A 12770-nucleotide genomic window follows, 5' to 3' on the forward strand; every position below is an offset into this window, starting at 1 on the left:
AATGGAGAGAGAGAAAAAAAATACCTTCCACAGGAAAAAAAAAAAATAGAATTAGAGAACTTAATGAAATCTGTAGAATGACTTTAAAAAAATATTGCATAACTATTGAGAGAATTCTGGGCAATAATAGTTAATTTATCCTGATGATTTTCAAGCATAAATGCTGACTGTAGATTATGTACAAAAAATACACAATACTAAATACCTTCTTTGTTAAAGTGTCTTACTGAATCTTGCTAGCAAAGAAGCACAGCAGAAATTCTAAGAACACAGTCTTACTTCTCACATTCCTCTGGTGAGATATTCAGCACAGATGATGTGACATTTCTGAAGCCCACAGACCTTTTCAACAACCTCCACTACAAAAGATTTTTTGTGTATGGCTCCTGTGGTTATGGAGAATTATCCCAGTTGTTTAGAAAGCTCTTTTCAAAATAGCCTAAGGAACTACTGTTATTAACAGTGGGAAAGAATGTGTGAGTGTATGCCTATATGGATAATTATTAAATAAACTACTGGAGGAAACAGAGATATTAAATATACGCAGCACTTACATTATAGGATCGGTCTTTGTTTGCAAATCAGCATTATAACTGGCACACATTATCAGGATTATTAATTTGTACTCCCTCTACTGGCTAACTATAGCCAAAAAATAACACTACTAGGTCTGTAAAAAGTCCCCAAACTGTTGTTGCAACTCATCAACACAACAAACTTGAAAACAAATTGTACTGTTAAAGACAGTATCCACACACAGCTGACCTCAGTACACATCGGTTTGTAAATGGTTATTTCTAAATGTTTCTTTAACTGTCGGAATGGAAGCAAAAGGAGCTTGCAGTTCAAAAAGATGTTTCTTATCATATTAGCTTGTTTAGCGTGTCTACTTCACAGAAATTTCATTTCCCTCAGATTGAGAAATGCAATTAAACATTTTAAATTCTGAATCATTGTAATAAGAGTTGTTAATTGGATTTTTAATTGAAACCGTTTTTTTTTTTCTCCCCCATCCTCATACAAAACCCCATCAGCCACCAAGTTGCAAAGCAGCTTAGAACCACAGAACTTGATCTGGGAAGCAGCATTTGGCAGACCACCTGGCCCAAACCCTGTTCTGCAGCAGGGCTAGCTCCACACTTAGGTCAGATCCCTCAGAGCACTCTCTAGTTGACTCCTACACGTCTCCAATACTGGCTGCCCTGCAGCCTCTCCGGGTAACTCATTACAGCGGTTAACCACCTCACAGTGAAAAGCTTTTCACAACGTATGTAAAATACCTGTTAGATCCACAACAAACCTAATTTAAAGTCTGGATTATAAACAAACAGCAAAATTTAACAAACAAGAAGTACTCACCAAAAAATCATGTGATCTGATCGTAATCACTACTAATCACAAGCAGAATATTTCCCAGGCAATGCAAACTTAACTAATAGCTTAAATCACCTGACAAAAAAATACAGAGCACCCAGCTTTTGAATTTTGAAGGTATAATACCTATACTACTCTGCATTTCATATGAAGCTGACAAAATATTCTATGTATATATCTCAAATAGTGGATCCTCTAACTCATTCTAGTTCATGAAGCAGAAGTATCTTTCATATATCCACGTTTTTCTGACTACTTCTGCTAGACAAGTAATTTAAGTAGTAATTTTAAATGTCAGCTTCTGAGAAAAAAAATGATTAAATTGGTCCTTAATTGTAGTGACTTGTAGTAAACATTAATGTATTAGTACAAATTACTTTCAGTTAGTGTAAGTGGAAATAATGGCAAATTTCATTTACCTTGCTCAGTACATTTTTTAATAATAGACTCTAGTTATGTAGATGGACAAGACAAACTTCTATTGTTACATACTGATTAGAAATGTAAACACTTAGCGCTTCCCACAACTACTGACTTCAGAATTGATTCTGAATATTACCTCAAAAGAGCAGAGATAGCAATGTGTGACGAAGAGCACTACTGTCCCCTAGTGAGCAAACCACAAAAGCTCTCCTGTAACAGCGTCTTGCTGTTTGTCTTTCTCGAAAAAAAGTCAGTAGTTCCCTCCACAAATTATTTTGAAAAAAAAGAAAAAATGACAGACAAAAATAAAATAAAAATAAAAAAGGTTTAGTGACAAATGAAAACAATCACTATGAACACATGCACTAAACTCATGCCAGATTTCTGTGCAAAAGCCACATACGTAAGTCTGGGGAGAAAAGAAAAGAGAAGTACCACATTGTATTTAGGTTTTACAGGTAATTTAATACTTACTCTACAAGAACATCATGATGATGCAAAATATTGCACAAAAACTAATTATCTTTGATCTTTTTGGTCAGTTTACAGGGAAGTATTATCCAATCTCAAACCTAACTAATCTCTTTACTAAGATGTAATAACAATCATTCAGTTAAAAATTATATTAATAATACTACTAATAATATTGAGACGAACCTGAATTTTTAAATTTTAGTGTCTGAAATGTGAGCACATCGGTATGTTTTTCTTGTTTCTAGGCTTGTAACTATTGCAAATTAATTCTTATACGGATATTCAACTATATCCACAAAAATCAAGAGGAAACGATCAAAAAAATACTTCCTGAATTCTGTTTGCAAAAAAAAAATAGGCAAACTTTCTCTGTCACGTGAAAACATCCTGTTTTTCCCATGTTTTCTTATAATTATTTTGTCAATGATTTGAATCTGTATGCAGTGCTGCTCAATGCAGTTTAGCATAAAATATTATCTGGTTTCTATATTTACCTTTCAATAAGATAGATTGCAGTGAACTGCTTAAAAAATATAACTACTGCAGGTGTTCGTGAGGAGCACAAACATAAGCCATGTATTCTTTTATTCTACCACATATTAGAACATCAACTTGTATTAGTAAGTTGCAAATTAAATGCAACACAAAAGCAGAACTGAGTTCTGATTTTTCCCCTCAAACCTTATATTGACTCCTTCATTGTCTGACAGATATCACAGCAGCAAAGACTCCAGTTTATATTAGCAAGATAAGGTGAACAAACATTTATGTGCTTAACTTAAAACATGCTAACTAACCTAAGACACAGCTTTATGAATCAAAATGATCTTTATTTGTATGTTTTGGCACAGAAGCACCATCACTCAATAAAAACCTTGAATTTAAGGCTTTACCTTAAAATCTCCAAATATTGGCTTTCTGTGTCCTTGCATGCTGTATTCATACAGATGCATCATTAGCACAGAAACGCTGCAAGTGACGAGTAATACCTTATATAACTACAAATGTGATAGAAGGCAGAAAGGAACTTGGCATTATAAGTCTAAGTACCAATCACAAGTTATATGCTAAAAATAAAATATATATATAAAGACATTTTATAGACCCCAAATAGCCGTATTTCCTGGTATTTCTCCATTACATCATAGCCCGGAGTTGATTAACACAGCTGTCAGCTCCACAGTCTACTTAAATTATATACCAATACATCAGTACTTCACAATTCCAATTGATTAGTCATTTAATAACATAGATTTACAAAATATAAATATGAAAAACGCTGGTGAGAGACTAATGATAATCAAGAGTTCCAACTGATGCATCAAATCTTCAAATATAAGGCCATTATCACAATTTATTCCAACTCTGCCAAGCACATTTTTCTTACCTTTGAATCTTCATTGCTAACACCCAGCTCTAGCACAGCTCGAGGAGATTTCAGCTTTGCTTGCATGGATTCAGCCATTTGAAGATTAAGCTGCCATCCAATTGTTTCGAGCTATAAAACACAAATTTAGATTACAATCAGATGGTGTAGATATGTTGGGGAGGTCAACTTTCAGTATCTACGAACGGCCTGTCAGCAAACACAATGCCGTGCTCCGCAAGTGTTAACCATTCTTATACAATGCATATACTGCAAATTCTTCTGGACTCCAAGATAAATTTGGCAAGAGTTAGAAGCAAATCCATCAGTTTAAACTGCCTGTGACCATCAAAAATAAAAGTAACTTATACTTGAAACTAATCTGTAAGAGAAAATTAAATATCCAAACTAGGTTGGATTCCCCCTTCTTGCAAAAGTTGATTAAAGTACAGGATTCTATTTTTATTTTATTTATTTTAGGAAATAAATAACCAGTAAATGTTAATCCACCTAAAAATTGTGATTTCTACTGTAATCCAAACACTATCAAGTTATACCTTACAGAAAAACAAAGCACGTAAGAACAGAATTACAAGCCTTTCAAGAAATAACCTACCTAGCCTTCTTGAATAAAGATAAGCAGAAATATATAATCTCACCATCTGGCAAGTTAATCTCCATACAAGTGTTTTTCAGTCTACTCTCCCCACTCTGCTAGTAAATATTGTGGCTCACTGAGTAAAAATGTAAGCTTGCCATGTCTCAGTTAATCTCTTTCCAGTCCAACACTTCAGCTAAAGTCAACAGCATAAAACCACCCCAGAGGCACTGCGGTGGGAACACAACAGAGAAGCCAATGCATGTCCTGTTCTCCTGCAGTGACAGCAATCCCTAGGTGAAAGATGGGACAAGGAGTGTATGGTGGGAGCATCTTTCATGGGAACGGCCCAAAGACAGAACATCCTAAACTTACTGTAACTGTACCATTTATATTGTGCATTGCCTATTCAGCCTTCATTCTGTGGTTACAAAATAATAATAATAATTTAATCAAGGAAAACCATGCTTATAACACGTACAGGCATAGTTAAAACACTGTAAATCTGGTCTAGGTCATTTTGTGGTAGGTGGAGCTTCAGTAACTATACCCAAAGCTTATGAACTAATTAATGATGCTTTAAAAGATAAACTTTATAAATCCTAAAAACAGATTAGTTTTCTAACCCAATTTTCTGTTTTGATTGCTTCTGAACTTCTATTGGTTGATCAAAATACTAAGGCACTCATCCCACTCAAAAGTACAGCTCAATCCAAAAGCATGGTTATATCTGAAGAAGTGCTTATGTCAGTCATTAAAAGCACTGACAAACACACAAGGACCCTGAGCTAGCCAGTATCTGTAATTTTCCTAAATACACCAGGAAATTATGCTAATGGCACAGATGGAAAACCTTTTTCTCACCACAAACTTCAATGAAGTAAATAAAGAAATAAACTCTGGTCCTCTCAGGAACAACAAGACCTCAGCATCTTGCCTTACTCTAAGTTTTAGTATCAAGTGGAAGGAAAAATTCAGTTCAGGAACCCTATCAATATTGATAACGGTTAACAGAGAAGGACACAAATGAACTATGGGAGCAGTCCAAACCAGGCAACAGAAAAAAATACTAGCTATTTTGATAAAACCACCTGCATCCATCAAACCACTACGGCCAAACATGGAGAGAGTGAGCGAGCTCTGGAATGTGATAGCTCGTCACTGAAGTTCAAGCCTAGCACTCCGCTATTTAGAAAGGACTTTCTATCACTTACTTAAACACTTTATTATAGTAATACAGAAACCAAGGCTTAGAGAGGCAAGCAGCTTATCCAGGATTATAAAACATTGCCACTAGAGACAAGGACAATATCTGAGGAAGACTGATTTTTAGGACTTTTTTAAAGCTGTTAAACAGTGTACTGTATGTAGCATGAAAAACACGCCATCAGTAGTAAGGAAATTCAGATTTATGTCTTCTATTTCACTTTTAATACACATCTATCAAGGAATATTGTAGAAGGCTCAGAAGAAACACAAGATATGTGGCAGCATTGTGGTAGGAGTTCATAGCTGTACAGCAACAATAGCTCTTTTTTCATTATTGCTTTACCTTAAAATTACTTTTTGTGTGTGTTCCATGTGTCTTTTCTGTTCTAAATATAGTTGTATGAGAATGACTTTTGATTAATGGATAGCATGCCGCCTAACGCTTCAAAATAGTCTGCCTATTTATGTTCTTGAAAGAAAAACAGAACATGTATTTGGCTGTGGTCATGTTTACACAGACGTTCAACATTCTGAAATATCAATTAACCTTTTGAGAGTGGTGACATGTTGCTGCATGGTATTTGTGTCAAGGCACAGCCTTTGGAAGACATGAAGTGGTAAATATTTTAGGGCCAAGTTCTTCAAAAGATTAAAGGACTGTAAATTATTTTCAGTTCTAACATGATACTTGCTACAGAAAATAAAACATTGGAAGAGACTATATAGTGCCAGAACCTTTGATAACATTGGCACTTACATTATGTGAGAAGCATTTATTGGAAGGGAGGTACTTCTCCAGAACTAGCATGAAAATAAAGCTACGGCTCTCATTACTGTAGTCCTTTAGCTTCTTTCTACGTTTTCTTATCAGTAGTTTGGATATATTTAAGCTACCTTGCCACTGCAACAATAATCACTGTTGAAAATGTACTGTTTAGCTCTGTAAGTTTTCATTGACACTTATTTAAGCTTAGAGTTATGTTTAGAAAACAAAAAACAGGTGCAGGCTGGAAAACAAGGAAAGAAAAAAAATGTCTATAGTTAATAAAACCAATAATAAACACATACGAAAGCCCTTCATATCTGCTCTGTGAATCCTACTGCAAATGACTCAGAGCAACAAAAACACGAGGATGCTTCCATTTCCATTTTGTTCTGCCTGGGCTTCCGAACTTACACACAACTCTGTTCCTTCCAGTGCCCAGGGGCCACAAAAAAAGATGTTACACTGCTAAACAAACCGTGCCCTCCCTACAAACATATTGATTCTCTGTGGCCATCTATACCTGCCCTGGAGGCAGATTCACACCAGCAAGCCATCAGTTCTCGTAATGTAAGAGGATCTGATCTTTTCAGAGCTTCCCTGACGCGAACTGTAATCACGATCTCCAACCAAAAGATAATTTTGCAAAGCCAAGAAAAACATCAACAGGATCCACCATTTCCCTCAACACTTTATGTCTTCACATACTATTATTTCTCTCCCACATATTTTCACCACATTCCTCCACTTTCACTTTTGACTGCCCACATACTTTACCGCAAATTAAAATGAAAACAAGGAGAAATTCAAGTAATCAGATAAGTATTACACGTTTATACACTGGTTATCAAAAATGAAGATACTTTTCCTTTCTCAATGATTAATAGATGTATTATTTATTATTATTTATCGTACACTACTTAATGAGAAAACAAGTAAGTGTTCTTTGGCAAAAGAATTTAGGCTAAGAATATCAAGGACAAAACATCTTAACTATGCACGAGCCAGTCTATCAGAGTTAATGGCTTTGAGAGCAAGGGCAGGCTGGATGTCCAGAAGAGGCATGCTGTAGGGCTGCAATTTCAGGACTGAGAACACAACCAAAGTGACTGAGAAACAAACTCACATTGAAATTTAAAAAATAAATAAATAAATAAATAAATAAAAAAGTATAGAACTTATTTTGAGAAAAGAAACTAGGTGGAAGAATTGAGGGGGAAAAAAAAAGGGAGAACTTAAAGTGGAAATAGAAATTCAGAGAATGCATAAGCACCTAAAACATCTTTTCCAATGCTTTCCATTTTAGCTGTTCTAAACTTCTGGAGCAGGGCCTAGTATTTTTAAGGGTGGAGAGGGAAAAGGTATTTTAAGGCTCAGTAGATACTGCAGCAGAGAAAAGTATGGATATTTTTCAATTTGAGGCTTTTGAAGTGTATCAACATCACATTCCCTGCACCCACAAGGACTTTGTTTTAATTTTAAATGGGAAACTGGAAACAGGAAATGACTTATTTCTAGAAGGTAAAGCTATCAGAAGGTCATCCAATATCGTAACAGATCATTGCAGGAACTACACAAAATCAGTAGGACTGCCATCAAAACTCACTGATGTGGCAACAGCCAGCTTACTTCTCAGCACAGTGCGAACAGGATGTCATAATGCCATGCAAACCACGATTTTTTCTTCATGCGTAATCCATGATTTGGCATCTGTTTGTCTCACAGAAAGTGTTGTAGGCATTGACTTTAGAGAAAACAGCAGCAACAATGAGTAAACAAAACACTGAATCTGCAAGACTTACAGCCTGGAAACACTGCTTGGACACATAAAACCAACGGGATCACAGCTTTTAAAATGGCCAGACATTCAGATTGTTACACGCTACAACTAAGTTTAACATATCATGAAGACCTAGTTATATGATTCACATTCTTGCACTCCATTCACTTGGCTGTATTTGCTGCTTTCAGAACACCTTGGTGTCCCTTCACAGAATATGTACTTTATTTCTGCATAACAGTGAAACATACATCCATAGTTTTCAGTTACTGTTAGACTAAAAGCAATATATTCAGAACACACATATGATTCAGAACGTACAGCTAAATAAAATTTATCAGCATTATACATTAAACATGATCTAACACGCAACTGTAGATAAACTTTCTACAGGAAATATTACGTTTCTTAATGTTTCTGGCATATCTATTATTAGAATTTCAAATAAACAAGTGAGTGCATGCATTTCTAAAGGGAGAGACAGAAATGCTTATTAGCATTTAGCAAAGAGCAATAAAGACATCTCAAAATTATGAGTTACATCTGAATAGTTTTTTTAAAAAGTGAGAAAAACAGAATTCCAAATTTAACATTTGTTAACAAGTCATTTGCACAGGGAATGTGGAAATAATTCTGAATTTGTAGCACTGTTCTGTAATTTTATGTTTATGGAGCTCATGAAAGCTCAGCACAGGAAAGGAACAAAGCATAAACAAACCAGTATATGCAATTTTGGGAGTCTGCTACTTGCATTTTTCAGAACTGCCAAAGGGTTCCTCTCATTATATTTTGCAATGCTTGAAAACCAAAAAAAGTAATACAATTGTTCAATAATTTTGTTGGTATTTGAAGGATCCCTATTTAATGTTGTTTTCCACTGCTATATGAGAGGAAGTTTTTCACTGCCAGTTGGTTTTGGTTTAGATTTTGTTTTTCTAAAAAAAATGCAACAAAAATACCCAACAACATATGCCTTTATAGACAGCAAAAGGTTTTCATTAGCCTGAAGTTGCTAAGGGCTTGCAGACGCTTTTCAACATGAGTGATATGGCTTGATGAGAATTTTAAAGCAAACTGGGCTTGCAGCCCACAGTCAGAATTAAGAACCAGTAAGAGCACCCTTTAAAATAACTAGATCACAGAGTTGTGATGGAGAAGAAAGTGTACTAACGTAATTACAGTATGACACTAAATCTTACTCATCCAGTTCATAAAGCACTAATCAGTTCAGTTGAATTGGCCTCTAGTGACACAATTACTAATTCAAGCACAACTCAAAATAAATCTTAACACTCCTTCCAAAAATTCAAGTCTTGGCAAAGATCTGAGTACTTCTAATAGTACTACTTCTTCCACGGTATTAGTGGTGCTGAAGGACTTGATTAGTAAGGACATTCCTGCTCTTGGTTACAGAGTAACATCCTATGGCACAGAATAATGCTTTAGATTTCCATAGCTGATAACTAACATTCAAGCCTCTTTACATTGAGTCAACCCTCAGGAAGCCCTTTCAAGGTAGTTTACATGCATCTGTAATTACTTTCCCTCAGAGACAGGCTGATTAATTTGAGGTCAGGATGAAGGAGTGTAATTGACTTCATCTGAGTTACTTCTTTTTCTTTTTAAACATGTAATAGGAACAGAAAGCCAAAAAGAACTTATTATTGACTCATTCTCTAGGGGTATCACAGAAAATACTAGTCTTCTGTGGAAAACACAGAGGCCCAAACTACTTCAGAAAAAGTGGGAAGGCTGTAGAAATTAGTTTCATGCTCCACTGGTATGTAGACCCACCCAATTCATTTTCAAATACTGTAATCCTTATTTTGAGAAGCATTTCAGTTCAAATAGTTGTGAAAACTCAAATATTACTGAACAGGAGATTATGTCTTTTATATCTCTAAGAAAAAGGTCTACGTACTCATTTTTATACAGCTTTTTCCACATGAAAACAAAATAATACACAATGCAACATCATTATTTTTCAGTTACACTCTTCTCATCTATTTCTACCAATGTACATCTATAAAAGTATTATATCAGTTTACTTACAAGTTCATTACATCGATAATGGAATGTTCACTTAGCTTAAAAGCTATTTAAATAAAGTCCAAAATAAATATTGATAATTTAACATTCTAAATTCTAAGCTTCTATTATTGTAGTAGTTAAGTAACTAATGCTATAGGAGAGAACACAATAGAACAAATTGATTTATACATCAGAAATGAGCAACTTGGAAAGGAAAACCCGCCAGTAAGAGATACTTTTAAAAGTAGATGTAGGGTAACTACAGAAATAAGATTCAAGAAACAGCATCTAATCATATCAATGTGAGCAAAAACAATTAGACATTTTAAAGCGGTGCCTGGCAAATTCAGAATGTGCAGTATATGATATGCACTCAACTATGAACTCCTTCAAAGGTTCTTTTCTTAAATGTAGTAAAAGAATGTTAGTGCAGAGGAGATACCAGAAGGACAAAACCAAGGTGTGCTTTAATGGCTTTTCATGCAAGTTAATGGCTTTTCACTTAAGTTTCATAAAGTTTCTGACTATCGTCTTCTACCACGTTTCAAAAGGCAATAAAAAATTAATGGTATACTGTATTTATAAATTCATCACCCTACTGGATGAACAACTGCTGATGAGAATTTGACGATTAAGACTTTACCATATTAAAAACAGAAAAATAAACGAAGATTTTATTTTAAAAGGAAAAGAAATTGTTGAGTGTGTAAAATGAACTGGACTCTTCATCCAAGATTGGCCCTCTCCTAGGTGGTTACTGGTGTTAATTTCTTCTGATTTCCTTTTTTTTTTTTTTCCCCTGAAAGGATCAAGTCTCGTTTCTCTTCAGCAATCCTCATGTAGCACATATGCCAGAAAAAGTGACAGTCTTCAGAATTCTGAGTTCAATATCCAAAAAAACCCTCCCTCACTTCTTTAATCTTTGAATTTTAAAAAGTAAAAGATACACACCAAAATGTACCAGTAAACTTCAAAAGAAAAGAAACGAAAGAAATAATACGACATGAAATCAGTACAAGTCTAGTGCTAAGCAGCAACAACTTCAAAAGACTTTTCCCTAATTTAGGTTACTGGAGGTTTTCATCTTTACCTGTATTTTACCTGGTAATTACCTAGCTTAAAAGCAAACAGAATGCAAACATGACAAACATTAGAAACAGCTTCCAAATTCACAGTATTTAGAGATTCACTTTGTGGAAAAGATAAATGTATTGTTGTACTCTGTCTGGCGCTATCTGAGAACTTGTGAACACAGATAGGCAATAAAGAAGTACACCAGTCTATGAGCACCTATATGGAAAAAGATAGCTGACTGGCTCGTTTACCTAGTGGAAGAACACAGCAAGATCCAGTGGTGGAAAGATGAAGTCAGGCAGATTTTAGAGATATGATACATATTCTTATTAGCCACAAAAAGTATGCTAGTAATTACCTGTCATTTCAAGCCTGGAAACCAGAATCAACCTCCCATTTCAAAAGCTCTTTTGCATATTAAAGAAAAAAATTACAGTTTGTATTACACAAGAAGCTAAATGAAATTTGCATAGCACACAATTCTAACCTTAAAAGAGCTATTTTGCCTGTAAAAACAGAAATGTTTCAGTAAACATTCTCAAAACGTACATTGTAAACTTTACTGTTTACACTTACTTGGTAGAGAATGGAAGGGATATGAAGGATAGGAAGATACTCACTAAAAATCCTCAAGAAGCAGTACCTAAAAACTGTAAACTATTAAAAATATTGTTTGAGTGGAATATAAATAATAAAATACAAATATCCATATTTTATTATGAATAATAAAAGCAACTCTGTTGTGCTGTAGCTGGCTATTGAAATGAATCTCAGTAGGCATTGAATTGTGTCTTTACTGCATCTTTCATCATTTGTGTTTCTTTGCCATTGTCTGTAACGGCATTGTATCATGCAGGTTGGCTCAAAATTCATTGTGACAATGCCCATAGGGACAACACTCTCTTGTGACCTTTGTCACTGTAAGAATAATTAGTGAAACAAGAATTAAACAGAACCTGAAAGACATTTTCTTTCTGCTTAAGCCATTTTCCTCCTTATTTTGCAGGTCTTCCAAAATCAAAAAGTATTTTTCCCCAAAACACAGCACACAGCCCCAATTCTCCTATTCTTTGTTGTAACAACCTTAGGATGCATGTGTTTCAGAGAAATACTTCTATAGACTTGCCAGCATTTAAGCAGAGGGAATTTAGTATATTCACACTACAAATACACCCCTTAGCAAGACCAGTTTCTGAGAATACTGCTTTCAGAATTTTTCCCATATGGTTTCAAACAGTAAGTCAAGCTACAGAACTGACAGCTCTGTCAAGAGTTTTAGGAATGTAATTTCACTAGTTGCATTCCCACACATCATTATATTAAGTAATGCTGTCTGAATACTATAAAAAACTTCTCCTGCTTGGCAACATAGGACTATATTTTTTATTATGCATATTTTAAAGATACCATGAACACTTTCCCAAAACAACAAGCCTATGAGGAATTTAGGTCGACTTACCTTTTAAATCAGATAGATTTACACAGTAACAAGAAAAAAAAAATATACAGAACATAAGTGATTTTGGGGCTTTATTGGGTTTGTTGTTGGTGGTGGTTTTTTTGCTGTTATTGTTATTTGGTTGGGGGGGTTGTTTTGTTTTGTTTTTTTGGAGAAAAGGAAAATGAATCAATGGAAAATTGCCATGAGAATTCAGAGTTAACTAAAAAGCTAGCTCTT

At 34.8% G+C, this 12770-nt stretch overlaps 1 protein-coding gene across 2 annotated transcripts in view; it reads right to left on the reverse strand.

The window, feature by feature from the left end:
- Positions 1 to 12770, reverse strand: part of COMMD10 (COMM domain containing 10) — a 104519-nt gene that overhangs the window by 82416 nt on the left and 9333 nt on the right. For both annotated transcript variants that reach the window (XM_082782570.1, XM_082782571.1), the window contains exon 5: positions 3659 to 3769. In XM_082782570.1, the coding sequence (XP_082638696.1) occupies positions 3659 to 3769 (111 nt within the window). The remainder of the gene's footprint in view (positions 1 to 3658; positions 3770 to 12770) is intronic.

This window comes from Aythya marila (assembly GCF_965140915.1).
Source record: "Aythya marila genome assembly, chromosome: Z".
NCBI classification, from domain to species: Eukaryota; Metazoa; Chordata; class Aves; order Anseriformes; family Anatidae; genus Aythya; species Aythya marila.